At 36.7% G+C, this 24,141-nt stretch overlaps 3 protein-coding genes across 4 annotated transcripts; 2 read left to right on the top strand and 1 right to left on the bottom strand.

The window, feature by feature from the left end:
• Positions 1-56: 56 nt before the first annotated feature.
• Positions 57-12,346, top strand: LOC104895026 (uncharacterized). Its single transcript, XM_010681423.4, has 16 exons — positions 57-1,113; positions 1,213-1,374; positions 2,154-2,333; positions 2,528-2,585; positions 2,919-2,969; positions 3,219-3,301; positions 5,003-5,090; positions 6,572-6,613; positions 6,694-6,768; positions 6,919-6,987; positions 9,433-9,554; positions 10,462-10,574; positions 11,244-11,323; positions 11,583-11,703; positions 11,861-11,927; positions 12,027-12,346. The coding sequence occupies exons 1-16, from the start codon at positions 866-868 to the stop codon at positions 12,154-12,156; spliced, it is 1,689 nt and encodes a 562-aa protein (XP_010679725.1). The 5' UTR covers positions 57-865; the 3' UTR covers positions 12,157-12,346.
• LOC104895027 (AP-3 complex subunit sigma) lies at positions 12,258-18,664 on the bottom strand. Its single transcript, XM_010681424.4, has 7 exons — positions 18,346-18,664; positions 18,163-18,205; positions 17,993-18,054; positions 16,516-16,612; positions 16,296-16,366; positions 12,690-12,781; positions 12,258-12,585 (listed from the first exon to the last, which is right to left on the bottom strand). Exons 1-7 carry the CDS (start codon positions 18,532-18,534, stop codon positions 12,522-12,524), a joined length of 618 nt encoding a protein of 205 aa, XP_010679726.1. The 5' UTR covers positions 18,535-18,664; the 3' UTR covers positions 12,258-12,521.
• A 1,071-nt stretch (positions 18,665-19,735) lies between these two features.
• On the top strand, positions 19,736-24,028 carry LOC104895025 (60S ribosomal protein L2, mitochondrial). 2 transcript variants are annotated; one of them, XM_010681422.4, is made up of 4 exons: positions 19,736-19,966; positions 20,652-20,738; positions 21,211-21,990; positions 23,595-24,028. In XM_010681422.4, the coding sequence occupies exons 2-3, from the start codon at positions 20,672-20,674 to the stop codon at positions 21,975-21,977; spliced, it is 834 nt and encodes a 277-aa protein (XP_010679724.1). In that variant the 5' UTR covers positions 19,736-19,966; positions 20,652-20,671; the 3' UTR covers positions 21,978-21,990; positions 23,595-24,028. The 2 variants fall into 2 exon arrangements, with proteins under 2 accessions (XP_010679724.1, XP_010679723.1); XM_010681421.3 differs by having other exon boundaries at positions 19,737-19,966; positions 23,589-24,028.
• Positions 24,029-24,141: the final 113 nt, after the last annotated feature.

The following is a 24,141-nucleotide window of genomic DNA, read 5'->3' as shown; positions in this document are numbered from 1 at the left end:
TATCGTGGGAGTCAAAATTTACAAACTTTGACCAAATATTCTCGTTAATGTATAGACTAAAACATATTCATATGAGGTATTGTTAGATTCATCTCAATGTACACATTCATAATTTTAACTTTTTATATTTTTTACTAATATGAAATTAAAGATATCGTAGGTCAAAGGTACGTATTGGAGACTGCAAAAAGGAACGTGACTTTGGGACAGACGGAGTAGTGAAAACAACACTGTAGGCTGTAGTAAATAAAAAGAAAGAAGATAGAGTAGTAAATTTGGTAAAGTAAAAAGTAATATTATTATATTTGTTTTTCTTCTTTTTTCACCCGAAAATATTACTTCTTTTTTTTTATTACTTTTTTCATCTCATTGAATAGTTAAGAGGTCAAAAAATACATCAAAATACATTTAAAAAGAATATCTTCCAAAAATTAGTGAAAATAACAACGTAATTAAAATAACAACGTAATTTAAAAAAAAAAAAACAGAGGGAGTAAATGCCAACAGTATATAGTTTGCTTTGGAGGACAGGAAAATGAATAAATAAAGGAAAGATTCCCCTAATGATCACCGCCAAGCTAATAATTGCTAGGGGATTGATGAACCGTCATTCGTCCTCTACTATCAAGTCGGTTAGCCTGTCACTCAGAGTTCACGACACATTGACACCACTGAAAAATATAAAACTGCTCAGAGACCTAAAATTCATAATGAAAGAAAGAAAAGCAGAAAAATGGATGTACTGACATTCGGTATCATAGTAGGAATCATAATTCTGTTTTTCGCCATAGTCTGCTTCATCACCATTGAAGCCACCTGCAAGCGCGGTTCTTCCTAAAACACACACTTTCTCTCTCCTCAAAAAATGTGGCGAAGACAATTCAGTAGTACCGCGACCGCAATAAACCACAAAAAATGGGACGCCGTAGTAATTGGCGGCGGCCACAACGGCTTAACGGCGGCGGCTTACTTAGCGCGCGCCGGATTATCAGTCGTCGTCCTTGAGCGCCGCCACATTATTGGCGGCGCCGCCGTTACCGAGGAGTTAATACCTGGTTTTAAGTTTTCCCGTTGTAGTTACCTTCAGAGCCTACTTCGTCCTTCCGTCATCAAGTAATTCATTTTTTCACTCTGAATTTTGTTTTCTCTCTCTTAATTTGATTAATTAATTGATCTGTTTGTGATGTGATGAATGATATGGTGGAATTATAGGGAGCTGGAATTGGAGAGGCATGGATTGAAGCTGTTGAGTAGGAATCCGTCGTCGTTTACGCCGTGTTTGGATGGGAGATATCTTTTGTTAGGGCCTGATAAGGAGCTTAATCGGTCCGAAATCTCCAAGTTTTCGGTAAATGATGCTGATGCTTATCCTAGGTATAGTATATTATCCTAATTTTTAGGATTTTTTAATAATTTTTTTAATGCTGTTGATTGGTGTAAAGTGATTGCAAATGAGATATAAGTTACTAAATCATTAATTGTAGCTTGAAAATTGATGTATGTTCGAAAGATAGGGTTAAATTGCTTTATGATTGATTATGTCTAGCTTACTTAGAATTTGTTCAATTGATCGAAATAAGTTGTCATATGATCGTTTGTTGCTTGAATATTGAAATAATTTGTCCGATTGATCGAGGGATAAGCTGGTGTATGATCATGAATGGTGTGGAAATTGTTATGTATGATCCACTGGTGGAATTTAAAATGGTTCTGATGTGGCTATGATCAATAACAGAGTGATCGGCAGCAAATTTAGTCGCTTAAAGAATTTACAAAATTGTGCTTCGTGCAATGTGTTGGTGATTATATATGATTCTCTTTGTTAGCCGCAAAGCAACTCAAACTGTTTGAATGGTTGGTCTAGTTTGTTTCATTTGCTTACAAGTAATCTGCCTTTTTCTTAATGGATCTATGCATGAATGACAAGAAGTGATGAATGAGTGGAAAAATTGTTGAGTTGATATGTCATACATGACTGATTATGTTGTAGCAGTGGATATTTTGTGTGCTTGCATTCAGCTAAAAAGTTTGATAACAAGAAACTAGCAAGTTGAGGTATAAGATTTCATGCTTGTGCAATAAATTCTCAGATTAGCTATATATTTTTTCATTTTTGCATGTTTTTTCTGAACTATGTTGATGCCAATTTGCAGATATGAGAGTCAGCTTGAGAGTTTCTGTAAGTTCTTGGATCCAATTTTGGATTCACCAACTCCTGAAAATATAGAAGGAGCTTCGTCATTTGGTGACAAGATGAAGAATAAGCTGTACAGATCAAGTTTTTGGTCTGGCTGTCTTCATCGTGCCGTCTCCCTTGGGCAAAAAGATATGGTGTAAGATTTTAATCTTCTGATTCAATACATTATATACTTGTTTCCATCTTGTGATCTTACTGCACAAGTTGTATGCCAGCTGGTGTACTTTATCAATATTAATTTCTGTATCTTATATGTTGAAATTGTGATTTGGAAATCTTGGAGCTACAAGTCATCTTATGATTGCAATGTGCTTTCCTGCTGGATGACAGGGATTTTATGGACCTTCTTTTGTCCCCAGCCTCAAAGGTCCTGAATAACTGGTTTGAGGTGACGACTTCTTCAATCACTTCTGTCTGACCATTATTACATCTTCTCATTTAGTTACTATCGGTCACTAAACTCTAAATCATCTTTTAAAAATAAAATAAAATAACAATGACATGCTCTTCTTCACTCTGAAGACATTATGATGCTAGTAGACGAACCTAGTCAAGCTGTCCCTTAAACTTTACATCTGGAAACATCTCTCGACCAACATATGACATTGTTTTGTTTCTTAAATTGCTTATGGTATCCAGTTGGCATTTCAGTATGTTCCCTTTTCTAAATATTTGTTATTCGTTCTGCTGAGTTTTTTTTTAATCTCCTTAATTTTTGCAGTCTGATGTTCTAAAAGCAACACTTGCAACAGATGCTGTAATAGGAAGCACGGTAAGTTTTCTGTTTGAGTTGTTGCTGGTGGTATAACTAGTATACTTGAGACACGAGTTGCTATTCTATGCATGTGCCAGCTTCTTTGTCCCATGCATATCTGCTTCTGCAAATTGTTTCATGCTGTTTAGACTTTTTCCCCCTTAATTACATATATCTGCTTTACCTTTTTTGGTTGACGGTGGTTGTGCCTGAGCTACTCATGTTGTTTAAATCAAATTGAATACTATCTATCGTTTACTCTAATAGGCAAGTGTACACACACCAGGTAGTGGGTATGTTTTACTACATCATGTGATGGGAGAAACAAATGGAGATCGTGGCGTATGGTCGTAAGTATTTAAAAGTCTTTGAATTTTTCATTTCTGGACTTTTCGGTTCATGCTGTCTGTAAGTTTCGTTTCCTTTAGAAGAAAGGATAGAATGGTGCCAGTAGTTCATCAATACTTGATTGGTGTGCAGTAATAATGGAAGCAAATTATAGTCCATTTCTTTTTACATGCATTTTTCCTTTTCGTTTTGCAACATATGTCGAGGCAGATTTAAGTTCAATTATAGGCTTTAACTTAGGAAGCAATTAAGACCTCTCTTTTCTCCGGAAATTCTTTTTGTAACAGTAATATTCTTTGTTTCTTTCTTCATTTCAAGAACGGAAGCCCATATTTTACTGCTTCCTGGGATCCAGATAATGTGTTGCAATGAGTTGGTTATTAGTGAACAGCCGAATCTGAGAAATTGGGTGCCCTCTTCTTCTTCTTTTTATTTTTAGCATTCCCCACTAGTTTGATGAAGCAGCCTCTTTACACGAATTATAACCTTTGCAAATCGCAAGTGCCTATGTAGCTTTGTTGAGTGATTGAGTCTGGTTATGCTACCAAAGACCACTGGTGACTCAAGGACGCATTCTTTGATTAACTTTGAGATCTATCACTAACACCAAGAAGATCTTCCGAGCATGCATGCCTGCCAAAAGGTTTCTGGGGGCGCTTCTGGTCTTGTTTCTGTACTTGCTTTCGTGAGGATCTCTTAGTTTGACTTTTAGACTTTGACGGGGTAAACCGTAAACCAATGGTATATCTGGTATCATCAATGCCATTGGAGACCTTTAGTGAGCCCTCTAGCTCCTGTTTTATTTGACCATCAGCTTAGAAGTCTTTCTTGTATAAGTTTTGCCTTGAAAAATAGGTTTCTGAGAGATGATTTTGGGCAATGGGCACTGGAGCATTATGTATGAGCGGCTAGCCTTTGCCTTAACTCTGTTTAACAGACATGATCTGTAATACTTTGCCTAGGACTTGCTCATCTAAAATTTGTGGGTTGAAATTAGTTGACTGAAAGAGGGGGTCAAATAGCACATCTTTCGTAAGATTCAACACGTCCACGCCAACGATGTGTTTACCCGGGGATGGGCAAAGTCATATAGACTTGAGATTTAAAGGGAGATATGATACTGTTGCTTTTGTCTCATGGGATATATAAAATGAAGTTATTTGATTGGCATTGAAGCTCCAACTTATTTCTTGTCTCTCAAGATGTTTGTAGAAAGTTACAATAGAGATAAGTCGAAGCATCTCTTTTCAAGTGTTAATCTGCAAATCCCATTCCTTTGGCTATGATTTTATCGGATAGTAGATAGTGAGAATTTGTTCAATACGTTCATGTGCATCAGTGATAATACGACCAGGGATATGGTTACTTGGAAAGTGGCATAGGGTCTCCCATCATGTATCTGCTCTTGGTTGAATATTTTCACTATGATATCAAGGGGACTTGTGTAAGCATCCTTGCCAGGCTTCATTGAAGTAACTATTAATCCTCTTCAACCCTATAGTCGGAATATATTTGCATGAAATAGTGTCACATAATCTGGTTTTTTGTAATGTTCCAATGATTTGCAAGAGTGGTGGAAGCTTAATTTCTGGGAACCTTTATCTTCTTAGTTCTTGCTTTAGATGTGAAGCAAATTTGATAATCTTAGTCATGACTCATGAGGAGACGTTTTCTGCCAATTATGTTTCATACTGTATCTGCAGGTATGTCGAAGGGGGAATGGGCTCTGTGTCCTTATCGATTAACCATGCTGCAAAAGAAGCTGGAGCTTGTATAGCGACTAGTGCTGAGGTAAGCTACAAAACTGACCAATGCTTGCAGCTTGCTGTCCTGTGCCTCACATACTTCTCTGTCTAACTTCCCGTTTAGTTTGTTATTCCTTCCTAGGACGTTACAGGAGCTTGGAGTCCAATATGGCTGTCGAGAAACTTTCCCTTAGCATTAATGCAGTTTTTCATTCCAGTTTCTATGGAACCGAAAAGTTTCTAATAAGGATTCTTTCCAGCGATGGATTTTAATGGACTAAATCGAATGTCTACCTAGATAGTCTTTTGTAATTCTTACTTTTGGTTAAATTGACTGCCCTTAATAACCATGAAGATTTTCTAATCAATGAGATTATGATTTTGGGGTCTTATTTTTTAAATGAGAAAGAAAGGAATGGCATTGTTACTCGAAAAGCAAGCAAAAAATACTGTTACATATGACTTTTTTTAGTATACTTCCTCCGTTCCATAATAAGTGAAACATAGGGATTGGGCACAAGATTTAATAAACATCACTTTCAAAAGGCAAAAAGTCATAAATACCCTTTCTATTATCAAAAGGAGGAGAGAGAAAAGCAAACCACACTAGTTTGTGATGGGTATTCTTGTCATTTTATAACTTTCTTTTTCCATTTAAGGTATGTTTCACTTATTTTGAAACGTTCTAAAATAGTAAGTGTTTCACTTATTGTGGAACGGAGGAAGTATATTTTATATGATTTTTTATACTTCCTTAATATCATATTTAGCTCATGTTTTCTTCTCAACGAGTTCCGTTGTACTCGCACTCCCTTTGCAATTACCTTTCTTGTTTTTTTGAAACAATTAAAATTGTTGAAGTTTCTCTATATGGAATCGTCTTAGGTCTAAATCCTATTACTTTGGCTGGTCGGACAGCCATTTTCTTGGTGGAAAATTGATGATGATTGTTCAAAGCGGAGGAACCATCCGAGATTTAAATGTCTTTTGGAGAAAGACTTTCTGCTATGATCCTTAAAATGTTCTCTACCCCCAAGTTGTAGCAGCAAAAAGTGCCTTTCTTTCACTTCGTAACTTAGGGCCGGAAAGGGGATCCTTGAAGAAGAGAGAACTCAGAATCCTCGAGTCAGGCCAGATCATGTGTCATATATCATGATCGGGTCGACCAGGCCAGATCATGAGTGAATAGTAAATCGTAAACATACATAGCTGTTCCAGCTGAAATACTTGGAATAATTCTACCACTTCTAAGCATCATCACTCACAACAAAGAATTAGAAAAAGTTTAACATCTCATCGGGGATTTGTGAAATGATAGTCGTGGTAGTGTCGATTTGGATCAAGGGTCTTCTAGAAAGTAGAAACAGCTTATATCTTAAAGTGATGCTGTTTCTCTAAAGACGGAGACTCATGACAATAGACACTATCTGACTATCATAAGTTTTGGTTGAATAATAACTAAATGTCTGCTAGCTTATGTACTCCTGGCTTTCTATTTGGAACTGAGAATAAAATTGTTTTTTGTAGGTCTCACAGCTGATTATTGATGATACTGGAGCTGTACAAGGGGTTGGCGACGCAATTTGACTTGCAAACTTTCTTTGACTGCTACTGGTGGCCAATAAACTGATTAATCTTTCGTACTCTAGGTATTGCTTTCTGATGGGACAGAGATTCAATCTTCCATTGTGCTGTCGAACGCAACCCCATATAAAACTTTTGTGGTAAACTTTCTTTGCGTGGAGGCATTAGTCCTTTTTTGTGAATTGCAGAAAAGATAAAATGTTTCATCTGATCGCAAATTGAGAAAACCAAGGGAAAGGGCTATTTTTGGATCTTTTTGGAATTCATTCTAGTTGTGTTGTTGAATGCAGGAATTAGTTCCAGATCAAAAACTTCCTGATGACTTTCTTTGCACCGTCAAGAACTCTGACTATAGCTCTGTAAGACTGATTTAGCTTATTTAAGAAGTATTAACTGTAAAAATAAGTCTAAGCATCACCATCCTCTGTTTTTATAATTTTCTTGTTCATGTTATTGGTTAATGGATTTGATAATTTATTGAACCAGTTTGGGCAGCTTTGGATCTCTAAATTTGAAAGGCTGTCTTTCTAGAGTCAAGTGGGGAAAATTTTCAAGTGTACTACGAGCGTGGATATGGAACCACTTACATCCCAAGTCTGAAGAATACATCTGTACACTCATGTGTTAATATTATACAGGAATGACTCATCTTTGTACCTGCTTTCTGTGATTCTCTCAGTAGCAGCACTCACCTGTTTGGTTGCTTGCTTTGACAGAGAGATAATAAGGATGGGTAATTTAAGTGAGATTGGGGCCCTTAGGATTGGAAGGAGAGAGCTAATAACATGGAGGTGTAGTGTACATGGTCTACCTCTAATTTTAAGATGCCCATAATAACGATGGACTCGTGTATTCCGCACCATGAGCTATAGACTTTCTTTGGTGGAATGGTGGAGGCTTTTGTTCTGACTTTGGATTGTACTTGTTGCTGATTTAGTGTACTAATTGGGGGGCACTGAGACTTGCCATTGAGTCGTTGAGTCCTATCGAAGAGTTAAATTTGGATGGGAATGACCTACTAGCTAACAATTGTTAGCCACTTTTTTTGTTCAATGGTCACGCTGATGAATTATTGTCTTTGCTTTCGTGTTTGCAAAAGAATGGCTAGATATAGGACATGGTGAATATTTCTATGACGTTATGGCGCAACTTGCAAGTATCTCATTCTTTTTCCATCTCAAAGGCTTTGGCAGAGTGAGATAAACGAATTAGATAAAAACTACAAGAGGAATGGAAGAGCGGATGCCATACTTTGGCATGGAGCCAAGGATGACAGTTCAATTGTTATGTTTTTGATTTAAGGGTGATGTTTAGCAATAAAATAGATTTAGAAGAGGACGTTTATTAACTTGAGCTGGGGTATGTGGAGATGGTTCAGCTTGGAAAAGCTTTTTGGGGATGGAGACGACCGTCGGGTTTCGGTAACACTATTGTATAAAGGCGTTAGAAGTTGTGGAAGCCAAGGGCAGACGACACGGCCATGTGCTTGTGTTGGATTATACAACATGGCAGTGTAATTCATGGCCGTCACAGCCATGTGAACATGTTTTCTCCGGCAACTTTTTGTTGCTGAATTGGATTTGGAAACTAATTGTGCCCTATCTTGAATATTTAGGAGTTGTGCAATTCTCAGATTAAAGGGATTATAGAACCCCAAGACAAATAATTCATCTGTATGATAATATCATACTTTTGCTTTGAAGCCTTGGTGCAGTTTGGTGGTTTTTCACCAGTCGAGTTTTCACGCTAATTCTCTTGTGCATTCTTTAGTGTTTCTTGTCCATTGATCTCCAAATAGTATCCATCGCTTCCACAATCTGTTAGTGCTTTTACTACTAACAATTTGCAATCAAGTTGCAATCTTTAAATAGTCTGCTGAAGCATAGAGCAACAAGGAGGTGCGCATGACAATTGAATTCTCTATTTTGGTACTTGAAGGGACACAATCTGAAATCTGAGGAAGATTGAAATTCTGGGAGATTTTCCTCAACTGTTTGCCAAAGTTCTCTTTTGGATTCATAAAGCATCTCTTACACATGAGTATAACCTTCAAGATAGGCATTGTGTGTGCTGCAGCAATATTAAGGTCTGCATGGTCTGAACTCTGAATGCATCTGTGGTCCCACTTAACCATGTGGATCCTGGGCAACTGTGGAATTCCTTTTAGACTCGAGCCTTCCCTCATTGCTTTTAGAAAAATATTTTTCACCTAGAATAAAAAAGGTCCTATGAGCTGCTCGTACTTCAGGAGACCTCCACCAGATCCTGTTCTCCTGGGTTATTTATCAACATTTAAAAGAATGTTGGTTTTGTGAGACGTGAAGGATCAACACTATTGTCAACTCAATGGGAATACAGCTCTTGATCAAAAATATAAATTACGGAAAGATGAAATTATATGTGATTAGTTATATCAACTATAGTCTCCGTATTATCTGAAGGCTTCTATTACCACAATTACATATAAAATATGGAAAGATCATATATAATAGAGACACTTGGCATTTGAAGGAGACGTTAATTGTCGATTTCTGAGTGAATATATTCGGCTTAATGGGTTTGACTCTGATTGAATGGAGAAAAAAGCTAGGAGATGAAAGGAATTTGGAGATGGCAGAGAGATATGTTATTGGATGTAAACATACCCTGAAAACTCATATCTTCAATGCAAGAAATTCGGACTAAATATATGCATTTTCTGATTTACAGAGATGGAAATGCTTATTGTTTGCTTTTGACACAGTTGACTTATTATTTCGAAACTAACATAAAGTGTTTGTGTTTGTGGGTCATACTTTGAGCAGGGAACCACAAAAATTAATTTGGCAGTGGATAAGCTGCCCAAGTTTGACTGTTGCAGTAGCAATATGAGCCACGAGGGTGCTGGCCCTCAGCATGCTGGTACTATTCACATTGGTTCAGAGAGGTATGGTATTAGCTCAGTATTTGTGCAAGAATTATTCGCTGGTTGGCATGATTGGTCATATGCATGGTAATTATACTGAGGTGTAGTAAACTGGTTTTTGCGCATGCCATATAAACTGATTAATATCTGAATTCAGCCTAGACTTAGTGATGGCTGTGAGAGGCTGAGAGCACGACCTGGTGGATAGACAGAAGAAATAGAGGTTGATATTGTGGATAAAATAGACTTTCCGTACAAATTATTCTGCAGATTTTGTCAATTGTGCTTCCCGCTAAAAAGGCACTAACTATAGGGAGGTGTGCACTTTAATGATTAAAGTTCTCTTAAGGGCTTGGGAGCAGCTTCTGTCACTAATAACTGGCTGTAGGAAAGATCCAAGGCTATAAGGCTAAATTTAATCTGCTCTTTTAGCTGTTTTTTATGATTTTACCACCAGTGTTTTGAGGCATGGTGCCATCATCGTATGAAACATGGTCTTCTGATTTTACCACCAGTGTTAGAGACATGGACTTTGAATGTGTATCTGGAGTTTCTGGTAAAAGGTAAGCAAATATCTGCTGTCACCAGTCACTAAGGCGCCAAATCATCCAGAAATTCAGTTTCTTTATGGTCGATTAGAACCCTAATCTAGAAAGTCACCGTCTTTATTCATGTTTTTTCTTTTTTTGGAGAAGGCGGGGAACTTTGGCCTCATTTCAAAACCTATAACCAAAAAAGGTAATAGACGACTTCAGTCATGCTGCCACTTGCCAGTTTATCAAAAAATCATTTTTGAAAACTTAGGAAATATGGTCACGTTGCAGTGTTTTTTAGAGATTGAAAAATACTAATGGTAATCTTGATCTTTTTTTGCGTTACTGACAAATTACATGCTAGTCTATGTTATAAGTGGTGCTGCTTTTCACAGCATGGAGGAAATTCACTCAGCCTGTCAAGATGCCTTGAATGGATTACCATCACGAAGACCAGTTATAGAAATGACAATCCCTTCTGTGTTAGACAAAACGATATCCCCTCCAGGTACTCGTTAATTTTTTTAGCCTTTCAGTACAAAATGTACTTTAGGGTGAAGACAAAATTTAGACCCCCTTTGACCCAGAAAAACTCCTGTCATCTACTTCGATAGTTAGAGTTCCCTTTCTCTTTTGCATTGACTTCATTTTTATATGAAGAAGCAACTTATTTGCTATAGAATGGTTTTATTCAAGTTCTTCATCTACACTGCAGAAAATCAGTAACAGCAATGCATTTAATTATGTTTTCTTAAGATTTTGATGTTTGAGAAATGGCATCGAGGTTCCAGAAAATGTTTTAGAATGCTAAATTGGAATGAATAGCAGCTTTGCCTACTGGGCTGCAATATTTTTGATATCAAATCGAGCATAATCCTAACTTTGCATGACACGAAGACTATATGCTTTTTCTTTGTATAAAATTCTTAGGTAATTTGACCTCGGGGAATTTGGTGTGGTGTATGATGGTTTCAAAATAAATAAAAAAATATTGGTACAATAATCATTTTGATCGTTAGCTCTTAATGGTCGTATATTTATTTCAATATGTGTTTACTGTTCTCATATGCTCTTAATCGTTGTAAGTTCTAGTAAGTAGTGAATGTGTTACCTCAAGCAAAAAAATTCCGTTAATTCAAGCCTTTATTGTAATGGTGAGAATACTAATTTTCTGCAGGAAAACATGTAATCAACTTATTCGTTCAATACACACCCTACCAACCATCAGATGGCAGCTGGGAAGACACTACATACAGGGTGAGTTTGTCTACATCTATGTCCAATATGCAGATTTCATGAAGATTATATAGCCTCTTTCGCTCCAGATGCTTGGTATTGACGTATCATATTGCGCAACAATTTTATGTGTTGGGACTTGGGAGTCCTGGAGCATGTCAAACATATGTTATGCAGACGGACCTGATATGCATTAGCTGGGCTTTATTTGCTTGACCCTACAACTACTTACACTTTATTGGGACTCAGATTATATTTTTTCACTTGACATTATGCACAGGAATTGTTCGCAAAAAGGTGTTTTTCCTTGATTGATGAGTATGCACCTGGCTTCAGCTCATCAGTTCTTGGATATGACATGCTTACTCCTCCAGACCTAGAGAGAGTGATTGGCTTAACAGGTGCTTGTACTTGATTCTTACGCTCATCTTCTCTTGCACTACTACTAATACTATGCTGCCCCATAAATAATATATTGGAGTAATGTAGAAAAAAAACCTAGATGTAAGTAGAAATGCTGCACAGAAATAATATATTGCCTTTTAAATGCTTTTTCAGGAGGCAACATCTTCCACGGAGCTATGGGATTAGACTCTCTCTTTCTTATGAGACCTGCAAAAGGATGGTAATTCTGCTGGGCGTTCTTTTTGTTATATATGAATGGTATCTTTGGTTACTGCCATCTATTTATTTTTTTTAACCCTTGCAATTATTTTTTTAACAGGTCAAGTTATAAGACACCTCTTCGAGGGTTATATCTGTGTGGAAGCGGAGCTCATCCAGGTGGCGGCGTTATGGGAGCACCTGGGCGTAATGCTGCACATGTAGTTCTAAAAGATATTAAGAAGCATTAAATGATTAAGGGAGGAGAGGGGAGGGGGGTTGTGGATTCCAGCAAGATTCATGCTGAACCATGTTCTAATTTGGCCGTTCATGGTGAATTAGAAGTCAGCACTTGATGTAGAAATACATTTATATATTGGTGATGTTATTTAACCTGAAATCCAATCTAGACCTTCATGAAAATACATTTAAGGTCTTCAACACTGTTTTTTAACGCAACACAAACCGCTTTGCTGAAACCCAGTTTTACGATTTTACCTCACTCATAATTTTTCTATTTGACAAGCCTACCACTACGGTGGCGTGGCATTCACATTCTGTTGATATACATAGGCATCGTATGAAGTTATCTGCTGAATCTTCCACGGTCCCACATTCACCTCCGCCAGCTAGAAACAGATTTTGGAACAAGGCTGATGGTGGCAGAAGCGGTTTCTAACCTGCATTGATACAAAGTATTACCAAGAGCTTGCACTTGCACAGACGTGAAATAATGTTCTTATTTTCCAGTGTTCTCATTTTCATTGCAAGTGTGAAATCTTACCTTGATATTTCTTCAACAGCCTTGATAACTTCTGCAGAGTTAGTTTCTAATACTTGGCCTCCAAAAATGATCTCATCAAGAATAGCATGCAGCTGCAAAAATCATAGGATGAACATGAGTTGGCTTATTAAAATGTACGGTGCTAAGTATCCGCAGGATGTCTTTTGCTATGTTTATGCCAAGGTAAATAATCCAGAAAGAAGAAACTCAACAGAAACACTGATAGAAACTGCAATTTTCGATAAAAGGCTGACTATTATTTAACTGTAATTTACTCTACTTCTAAGGGAGTAAAAAGCTGATATTTCAAGAACTTAGTGGCGGAAAAAGGCCTGCTGCAAATAATAATTATCTACTTGGTATGGTTGATCTACATGGTATGATTGATGCATATAATGCAAACGCCTGCCAACAACAGAAGTCACTTGTACTCCAGTGAGGGGGGAAATATCTACCTTTGACGCACAATTGACATTTATAACACTATTCTTGGATTCCAGTGAAAAAAGGATTTGATTGTAATGCATTTGATTTGAGGGCGATAGTTAGCAGCAAAAATGGACCTGGAAAGGGATTGGTTTGAGAATTGCAATCTTTAAGTGATTCACTTAAGATAAGTGATTAGCTTAAAAATAGAGTAATGAGGTCTGTGCAGAGGGAGATAGTACTGAAACTCTGGGGGTCTTTGACGACTATTTGCCGAATTGTATATTGAAATCATAAAGCGTGCACATGCATATAACCTTCAAGAGTGGTGCAGCAAGTTTGAGGTTTACATGAAGCCATGAACTCACGTAATGTCCTCTTCACCAATGTGGATCCCCGGCAACCTTGGAATGCCTTGTAGAATTGAAACTTTCCCCATTGATTTGAATATTATTTTCCAGATTTAAAAAAAATCATCATGACAACCTCAACATGCTTTTGCCATGGGAAATTATGAGTCCGATACCACTTATGCTGGTGAGAATAGGGTTTTCCAAACTGCTCGTACTCTCCACCAGATCCTTATATTCCAGGCAAGGCAAAGATTTCAAGCCAAACCAAGTGAAGGCAAGGCAGGTCCAAACTAGGCAAAACTATGAATTCCTGAGCATGGAAGCAAGGCAAGGAAAAAACTATCAAAAAGCTGGAGTCAAGCTATGTAAGCTTGAAAGCTGAAATGAAGTTGACCAAGGCAAATATGTGAAAGTGGAGTCAATATATGGAAGCTTTAAAGCTGAAATGAGGTTAAGCAAGGCAAAGGCTGTGAAAGCTGAAGTCAAGTTATGGAAGCTTTAAAGCTGGAATGAGGTTAAGCAAGGCAAAGGCTATGGAAGCTGAAGTCAAGAACGCAATGCTACGGAAGCTTAGAAGCTATGAAACCATAAAAATATGAAAGCTGAAGTCAAAGTAGGCAAAGGCAGTGAAAGCTGAATTCAAAAATGGCAAGGGCTAAGATACAGCTAAAAAGCTATGAAAGCTAAAAATCAAGCCAGGCAGAAGCTATGAAAGCTTAGTCAATCTAGGCAAAGGATATGATAGTTAAGCTACACAAAGTGTATGAAAGCCAAGTTTGGTTAGGTAAAGTTTATGAGAAGCTACATAGAGTCTCCCTAAGCTCAAGACAAATTACGCAAAGTCTATATGAAAGTCGAGCTTAGTTAGGCAAAGTCTATAAAAGCGAACCTCGCTTAAGATAGGCAAAGTCTACGAAAAGCTTAAATAGGCGAAGTCTATGAAAGCCAGGCTTGCTTAGATAGGCAAAGTCTACGAAACTCAAGCTTATAGGCATGGTCAACGATGACATGCTTAGATGCACAAACCTAAGGGCATTCAAGCTATAAAAGGTAAACAAGCTAATGAGGGCTTCAAGGCAACGCAAGAGCCCCCAACCACACCCGGAAGACCCTAGATAAAAAATAATAATGTTGAGCCTAAAACAACCCCAAATTTGCCAAGTTTGAAGAATATATAATACATGTCATGTGCAGTTTCCGGGACCTAGCCAGCAGACCTGGAATGATTCATCTTGGATGAGAGCAGGCTTAAGTGGTGCCATAAGTCCTTTAGAGCTAGTTTATGTATGATTAGGAGGATGTATGATGATTGATGACTAAATGATTCTCATGCGATATCCTTGTAATTACTCATGGTTTATGAAATCATCATGACCCCTTGGGAACTCGTATATGTTTCCCACATGTACATGGGAGTGTGATTTTTATCTATTTTTCTCCTAATACCCTCATATTTCCCCCCTGTCTCCCCTGCCCTCTATAAATACATAATTCTTGTATTTTCTAAAAATAAGCTTCATAAGCTAGTCTTATGAGAGAGAATTGCAGAAACAACATATCCCAATCTCACAAGAAAAAGGGCAGCGAATACCGTTCCTTATTTAGTGGCAAGGTGGAATACAATGGATAATGATGAATGTCCCAGGAACTAGCATCACTAGGTAGATAAAAGAGGAAGATTGAGTAAGACTGATACTTGATTGAGATCTGGAAATACATATAGTAATGAGCATTCGAGAGGCCTGTTTCTCTCCCAAAAACTAAATTACTAAATCCTCCAATATTTTCTTGATGACCTCTTCTATTCTAATCTCCTCTATTTGTAGTCTACTTGCCTTACTCCCCAAGTGAACATAATAACTAGTGTCTATTACCAAACGTACCCCACCCCACCTCACCCCTAGGCTAGTTTATTACACCCAATCTAAATTACTAATCCTAATCTTAAACCTTGTGAAACTCAAAAATATATATTTAAGGGGAAAAAAGCCTCAATCACACTCTAAAATCTCTAGATACCCTTCGTCATTATGTGCAATTCCTCAAATCCCCCCATATTATGGAAGAAACACAAAAAAACCTTCTCTTTCAGTAATAATTCTCTGAGAAAGTGTTGAAGAACAAGTTGATCTTCTCAATGAACCACTTAAGTCTACTTGGGCTAACTCGTCAAAACTTAAGCATTATGTTCTTTTTCTACAACAACCCTCTCCTTTCCTAAATTCCTCTTATAACCCTCACATTAGGATAGGGACCTCACTATTCACCAAGAAGCTTAAATGCTTAATAACTATGATTAAGATCTATTTTATATTATGGCGAAAATCCAATTACAAAGAGATTGCGTTTTTGGAACTTAATTCTGTGACCACAACAAAAGACTCTGTTTTTTTTCAACCGGTAAACGTCTATAGTTTGTTCCTGTGGTACCTATGTTTACCATCGACAATTTCTGATAATGTTTAAATCATAAGACATTTGATAATTCACTAGGTTATTTGCTATGGAGGGGGAATTACAATTGACCCTAAGAGAAATGAACAAGTATGCTATAACAGAGAAGAGAGATAAAGCATCTAGGAGTTGTTATATTCGTCTTCATAATTGAAAAGATTAAGGTGTATTATGACTCTCAGGAGAATAGTTAGTCATTCTTTTTTACTCAAATCTAGACAAAGATCGTGTTGAATATATAAATTGTGTGTCGAAAAGATTGTTTTAAACAAAGAACAAAATGCAAAATGTAGTAAGTGGACGAATGTGACTATACAAAAGCTGGTTGCTGGCAGATATTCTGTATTACTAATATTGTAGAAACGAGGTTTACCTTGCCATAATTGAACACTATGTCAAGCTCACAGACATTCTTGAAGCATCTGTCCAAAGTTTCAACAAAAGCTGCAAGGTCATGTAAGGATGAAGGCTTAATGAAGCAAAGAGTAAGAGACACATTGACCAAAAGAATTCAGATGTCATAGACTTATAGCAAAGATAATAATGCAGCAAGTGGAATATAGGTTTTTCCTCTGCTAAGGGCAAGTTTGTACCTTGTATCAGATCAAGCATCGCTAGCTCATTTTCAGCATTGTCATACACAAATACAAAGTAAAGGGTTGCATAATGCTTGTAAACGAGTCGAGAATCCTGCAAATGAGAATAGATTAATTAGGAGGGAACGGGAGTAGGTATGGAGCAATAATACTACATTAATGCCATAAGTGCAAGATAGAATTTTGTAGAAGAGATTCAAAAAGTAAATCAGCGAAATAAAACAAAGAAAAAAACACTTATTACACCTCAGGCATATGACAGGACGGAGGAAGGGGGGTTGAAAACACATACAAATGGCAAACTTGTCGGAGTTTCCAGTGTAAACATAGTCATGAACAGCTTAAACAGCAATGACTTTAATTTATAGCATATTGCCACCTGAATGATTGCAAAGCCAATTCACAATATGGACTTCATTCAGAAGAAGTGAATTGCAAGGTTCACCGATACCCTCATTCAAAGTACTCTTTCACATGGCAATGTGGCATTCTTCGTGCAAACCCCCCCCCCCCCCAACTTAGCAGCTTAAAAGCTTATATACCAGTGATTAGTTAATCTTCCAAATCCAAAAGCTTCTAAGTACTCTTTCACACGGCATTCTTCTTGCAAATCACCCCCCCTCCCTCCCCCAACGAAACAGCCTTCAAGCTTGTAAAACAATGAGTGATTATATTTTTCGAGTCCACAGTAGCTTTTAAACCCGCTGCATCCTAGTTGTAATGTCAACCTCGTTACACTATGCAGAGGTTAGTCATCAAAAGTCAGCCTAGCAGGCAGCAGCACTGGAAAGGAAATTCAAATTATGGCAGACAGACCATGTATATTTGAAGGAGCAAATTTAACAAAGATTTCCAGAGTCGGTAATGGTTTGCTTTTGTTCCGGAGTCCTGACAGTAAATAGGAGTACATCCCTTTGCTCTGTCATCTATTTTTTATTGGTAACAAACACTCAGGTATTAATCTGCTATACACATATATTGTTATCAAGAGCAATATATTTTCAGGTTTTTGTTGAATTTAATAAGATCAACGGCATTCGCGACATTTTATTATGTATACTTAACTATACTATCTCCAAATGTGAATTACAAACATCACAACCGATGATCACTGTGACACACAAATTTGTCATAAAAAGGAACCTCTTATTACAAGCACGGGCACACACACACAAGCCACAAAAAAGAGAAAGATGAATAGAGATACACCAGTTCAGTAATATTGGATCATCACATTAGTCTTTAGCTCAATTCATACAGAAACATAGAACTAATAGAGAAATAGTAGGTCGATGAAGGAGACATAAAAAATAATAACGAGAAATTTGGAAGAGAGGTAACTAAAGCAAGATAAGACATAAAAATTGATCGGCAGATAATCAAACATCAAGAAAATTGCACAAAAAATTAATGCATAAATGTAAGCAATTTTAACTTTCGGAGAAGAAAAGACGAGGACAAAAAAGATACGCACCGGACCAAATATGGATTCGAAATTCACAAAGTTGCTCACATTTTCAGGCCTACTGCATAATACTAGATCAAAATATATCAGAAAATTAAAATCTCAAAATTTGAAATCAATAATTCTGAAAATGAATATCATAAATTCATAACAATTAAAAAAATGATAGAGCAGAAAACCTGAGTAGAGAGTACGAATTAGCTCCTGTTGCTTCTCTGGAGGCTTCAAATTACAACAAGAGAAAATATTGAAAAGATGAAATTAAAGCGAAAAATCGATCAAATTCGAATTTAATTTAGATACTCGATAACAATGGCGAAAATCGCAGCATTAGATAGCAGAAATCAAGAAAGAAACAAAACCTGGAAATCGTAGAATTTAGTGAGCCGAGGCTTTCCCTGAGTATTCATCACTATCACTGCCTTTATCATTATCTTTTTTTTCTTCTTTAGACCTCTAAATCTCTCTCTCTCTCCAATTTGATTTGATTTGATTTGATTGACTGCTTCTCTCGCAAAATTGGACCAATTTATAGCATTTGATCTCACCATGACTCCATGAGTGTTTTAATTACACATATGTCTCACCTGATTTACGGAGAAAATGCTAGTTAATCTCCATGATGTATTGATAATTGATGTATGAGTGTTATAGATCAAATAGGCAAAAGGTTGGGCCATTTTGATAATTGAGATGCAATTATATAGTCGTAATTTAATTATTTTTTTGCAAAAGAAAATAGTATTGACGATTTCGATCTTTGACTTTACGATTTAATATAGTCATGTTTAATTACGTTTGATGTATAAATTTTATACATTTCGAATATGTTTTTACAATTGCTGTGATTCACAATGACTTTTAAATAGAGTTAATCACGATTACTTGATAAGAATTGAGGATACTTTCACTTAGAAAAGGAAGAAAGATCAAGCTAACTCTTCATTTAGGAGTAAGCTATCCCATCTTTCTAGAACATCAACATCAACAAACACTAGCGACCAACACGAGCGACCTCTCTTAATGTAAAACTCGCAACTTTGTTTGTCTCTGAGAATGGTAGTTTACTTCAAAACTCTAGCAAAACTGCAATTATTATCCATAGTAAATTACATTATTTGATCTCTCATGGCACCTTATACTTTCTAGATGGATTAGAAGAGTAGAAACTATGGTTTATGATAATCAATAGGATATGGCAATCTCATATGGCCAAAGCTTCAATCATGAGAGAACAACTGTTCAGATAAATCGATTTTGAACTAGCCAATTATAACTTTTTACAATTGTTCCTAAACTCAATATTTATAGTCTAGAGTCAATGTACAACCTTTTAATTTTCAACCACCAAAGCTTAAGGTTACAACTTATCAAAGTTATGCGGAGGATGAGACCAACCATACTCCATGCTTTCTTAGTATTCCTTCATTTTCTTTTAATTACTCCTTTTTTTTTTTCAATTGCTACATTTTTCTTATTTGAGGTACTTGATCCACCATAAAGTAATATTATTATATCCCCTCAAAAAAAAAAAAAAAGTAATATTATTATATTTATTTTTCTCTTTTTTCACCCAAAAATACTACTTTCACTTTTTTTCATTATTTTACATTAAATAGGCCAAAAAGTACCATCCAAAAAACTTAGAAATGACATTGCCTAACTTACAACAATGGAGCAATTAAAGGTCTCAGGTTCGAAACCTCAAACAGGCTTTTTTTTTTTTTCTAAACCTTCTCTTTTTTTTTTATCTAAATTTTAAGCCTCCCATTCTCATTTCTCCCTCAACAACTGAACGAACCCAGCCAATATTTTTCCCCCAAAGCCAAAACCCTAACTCGTAACTCGTAGCAACGGCCTGACCAGCGACGGCCCACGGCCAGTCGACCACCGTCTACTTCCCCACCGGCGACCACGACGGCGAACCAGCAAGATTTTCGGCGAGGCTCTGCGCATCTAACCATCTATCCAACCGTTTGAAAGGTAAAGCCCAATTCTTCAATTTTAAATATGAATTTTACTATTTCAGATTTGAGTCTTTTAGACATTAGATGATTAAAATATGTAATTGACTAATTGTAGTTATGTAATTTTGTTAATCATTTAAATTTTGATTGTTGAATACTTGAATGAATGAATGTGGAATTGTGGATTGCGGAATGTGGTTATGTGGAGTTGTTACTTGTTAGTATTACTTAGACTCACTTACTCAATATTCAATTACTCATAAAATGAATTTGTTGCTTTATGAATTTTAGATTTAAATGTTGAATGAATGAATGTGGATTGTGGACTTTGGATTGTGATTTGTGAATGTTGAATAAATGTTCAATGAATGAATGTGGATTGTGGGTTGTGGATTCTGGATTGTGGATTGTGGATTGAACTTTGTAGTGTCTAGACTCATGGAGTTCAAATTTCTTGCTTGTGTTATTGTATAGATTGTATTGTGACTATGAAGGGTTTAGAATTTTTTTTTTTACCGGTTCCGAACCCAAAGGGTTGGAATCCGGGATACGCCACAATTACCATCAATATTAAGTAATTCTTATAAAATTTTATTCACTAGTATGTGAACTCAAAATTTTAAAATATCCAGAATGTGGGGTTCAATTTGGATGGGTTACTGGTTGAGAGGTTGTAACATCAATTTCTTGTTTTTCCTCAGAAATATAATAGTGGAATATCATGAAGTGGAACAGTGTAACGAAGCCCTTTAAGAAGTTATTGGTATCCCAAGGAGGATCCACTGCTGGTAATATCTAAACACCCCCTTATCTATATGTTTACAGATTCATTTGTATGAATTTTTATCGAGTATTTATAATGCAATTATATTTATCTTACTGTAAGGTATAAATTATTTTTGGGTAGCTGAATTTCATGTTCAATTTCTATTGTACTGAGCTCATTTAGGGACTATTAGTTCTTAGAGATTTATTTATATGAACTTAAGAAGTGTATGCATAATGCATGTATAATACAATTATTTATATATTTATTTTTTCATTCATATTGTTTGATCTATAAATGATTTGGGTTGCTGAATTTCCATGTTCAATTTCTTGTGTACTGAGTTCACTTAGGGAGTATTAACTATTATCTTCCTTCTAGTAGTTCTTGTTGCCCTCCTTCCACATTTCGCAAGATAGTTTGATCAATGCTTGCCGTAAATGTGGTTGGTGAGGTGATGTTGAAACTTTTTTGTGGGTGTTTTCATTTCAAAGGGCGTAATTCTGCTGGGCGCATTACAATCTATCACCGAGGAGGTGGGGCGAAGCGGTTACAGCGTAAAGTTGATTTAAAGAGGAGCACTTCGTCAATGGGTGTGGTGGAGCGGATAGAGTATGACCCTAATCGCTCCTCTAGGCTTGCTTTAGTGCGATGGATTGAGGGGGTGCGTCCAAGCAATCAAAGGAGCTGTGATAAAGACTTCACTCCTTTGCAAAAGGTGGTTGAACCTATCTCAACTACAGTCACTGGTCGGTTTCCTTTAGCTTGCCTGGCTCCTGGACTCATGGGTGGTTATGTTGGCAGTAAGGAGGCTCAGGGGAAATTAAGTAGTGTGAAGGACGTATTTGTTTCTGCTTTTGCCTCTAATCGAGCCAAGGGAGTGTCTTTATCTCATATCCCACGGGCAGCTGTAGCTGGGGCAAAGCCAGCTGTCTTTGCTCCTAAGATTAGCGAGCAAGTTAGTGAAGGTGAGAAAGAGTATTCTCTTTCTGATGTCCAGAGGTGGAGGAAAGACAGTATTCTTTGGGATCATAAGCTCAAGCGTAAAGCAGCCGTATCTTGGTTGAGTTTTGTCCATGAAGAGCCTGTAGGGCTTGCTAAAGCAGCAGCTTTGAATGATAAGTCAGCTGGAAAACCGTCTAAGACTGCAACAGACATGGCTGATCGTGTGCCACTCACTTATATAATAGCAAGTGACAAATTGGAAGAAGGGAAGATTGTGATGAATTATGATTGGTCTGACCGTCCTATTCGCAGATGAAGTTAGAAAACTTGTAAGTGTAGCTCTATGCTGAAGTGTTTTAATTGAATTTTGTGTGAGTGTATGTTTGCCTCCTTTTCTTTGATATATTCATCTTTTGTTATTTCTTAATGAATTCCTCTTTGAGTCCCCACAGCAGTATAGTATTGTGCCAAAAAAGATGGTTCAGTTAAAATTCTATTGTGTTGTTTTCTGCGGACTGTTGGTTTTTGCTTAAAAGTCAGAAACATACATTTCTTTCAACATCACCCAAATGCCTTTTAAGGAAATTCCTGCTTTGGCCAGAGTAAGGAAAGCATACATTGCTTTAAAGTCATACACGTAGAAATATAACAGAGGCTCTTTTCCACTTACCCTGCATTCGATATATAATGTCTGCATGCGTTGTATAATGTTGTTGATAAGAAGCATAGACATTTTAACAAGTGAAAAATTTAGTCCATTACAATCCCAAAGTGAAAGATTAGTAATTGACAAATTTTCCTTAATCAATCTTTAACTCCAAGGAATATGTACTAGGAACTTGCAGGGACTATGTGCTTGCTATCTATTGAAGCTTTCTAGTGGCAGAAATTGAGCATGGGCTGATATAACACTAGACCTTCAACTCCCTAGCATTAATTTCTACTACCACTGTCCCAACTCTTTTTGCTACATTTTTACCTTTCAGACATCTCAAATTAGTTGCTAGACTTGCTACATACCTTTTCTTGCAAGTTAATTTCTTAATACTTTTTCTTTAAAGTTGGGCCCCACCACTTGATTCTTTACCTTTTCACTTTCTTCATTTTTTGCACCAAAGGTTGTTGTAGGAAAGTTAATTTTGACAGGGGAAATATATTTGATCTGAAGGATTTTCTCGAAAGGCAGTTTACAGTATCATCTGGTATTTTACTCCACATCTGGAGTCCCTTATGAGTGTTGAGAGTTTATTTAACTTCAGGGTGGTTTTAATTAATACCATAACATACACTAGTTTAGAATGTTGTCAATTCTGTCTAACAAGCAGAAAGTCCCAAGTTACCTGAAATTTTGATACAGGATAAAGCACTTTTAACTTTAAGTAATATGATAAGCAAACACTCATAAGAAAACCATATAAATCGGTTGAGAACATTTTAGAGGCCTTTTTCTTGATCCTTTTGAAACTAGACCAGCCAAACCAGCCCTCCTAACACTTGTGAAAATATTCTTTTTTTTTTGTGTATGCTCATTGAGTGTGTGTCACGGTGGGTGGGGAGGAGTGATAAATCTCTGGCTTGCATCTAACACATAAATATATAGTGTTTATGCTCTAGTATTTTAGTCACTTATTTTCCTGCTTCACTAGTAACACTATATAACAAAATATGCTATATATTTTTGTGTAATATATGTTTTTGTGTTAGATGCACTTGTGGCATCTAACGGTCAGAGATGTATCATTCCGTGTGGGTGGGTACGCAGGTGTGTCTGTATGTGTACTACACTACTAATTAGTTATTAGATGGTTTCAGTAGAGCCGTTAAAGGTCCACATTATCCCTTTCTCCAACTCAAGGTTTTTCTTCCTGTGCTGCTATAGTATATACCTTTGGATATAGCTGATGATCTCAGAAATGATGTGTGACAGTTGCAGGTGCAAGATTATGGCAGGTGGAATGAATAAGTTGATACGAAGGCGGGATAAAACATGTTTCTTGGGTCCCTGGTGATGTACTTGTTGCAAACAGCTCTTGTGAGGCCAAAAGTTTTACACCAACATCAACACTTCGACTAAATAGATGCTGCCGGAGTATGTTCGAGCTTTTGGATTATGAATACCAATTCAAATCCAAAGTAGAATGGAGAATATTGCAACTTGTTTCTTTTGATTTACTCACTTCCCTTATTTAACTTGCTGCATTGGGAATTCTGTATCAACATTAGTCTCATTTTATCACATATAATGGATCTAGGTTCCAGAGGCATGTTGATGTTTGATAATAGTGATTATTGATCAGCATCAGGCTCTATCTTCGTGTCTAAATGTGATATTCATCTATCGGAAACTTCAGGATCTTGGCTTGCTTACTTCCATCTTTGGACTTGCATTTGTGGTGTTGATGTATAGCTCCAGTTTACTGGTATTCTTTGCACATTAAGGGAGGATGTTAGAAGTTAAAAGTGAAAATATTAAGCAATAA

Source organism: Beta vulgaris, chromosome 6, assembly GCF_026745355.1.
Source record: "Beta vulgaris subsp. vulgaris cultivar EL10 chromosome 6, EL10.2, whole genome shotgun sequence".
NCBI classification, from domain to species: domain Eukaryota; kingdom Viridiplantae; phylum Streptophyta; class Magnoliopsida; order Caryophyllales; family Amaranthaceae; genus Beta; species Beta vulgaris.
Note: the sequence above shows the minus strand (reverse complement) of the source record. Positions and strands in the feature narration are given on the sequence as shown.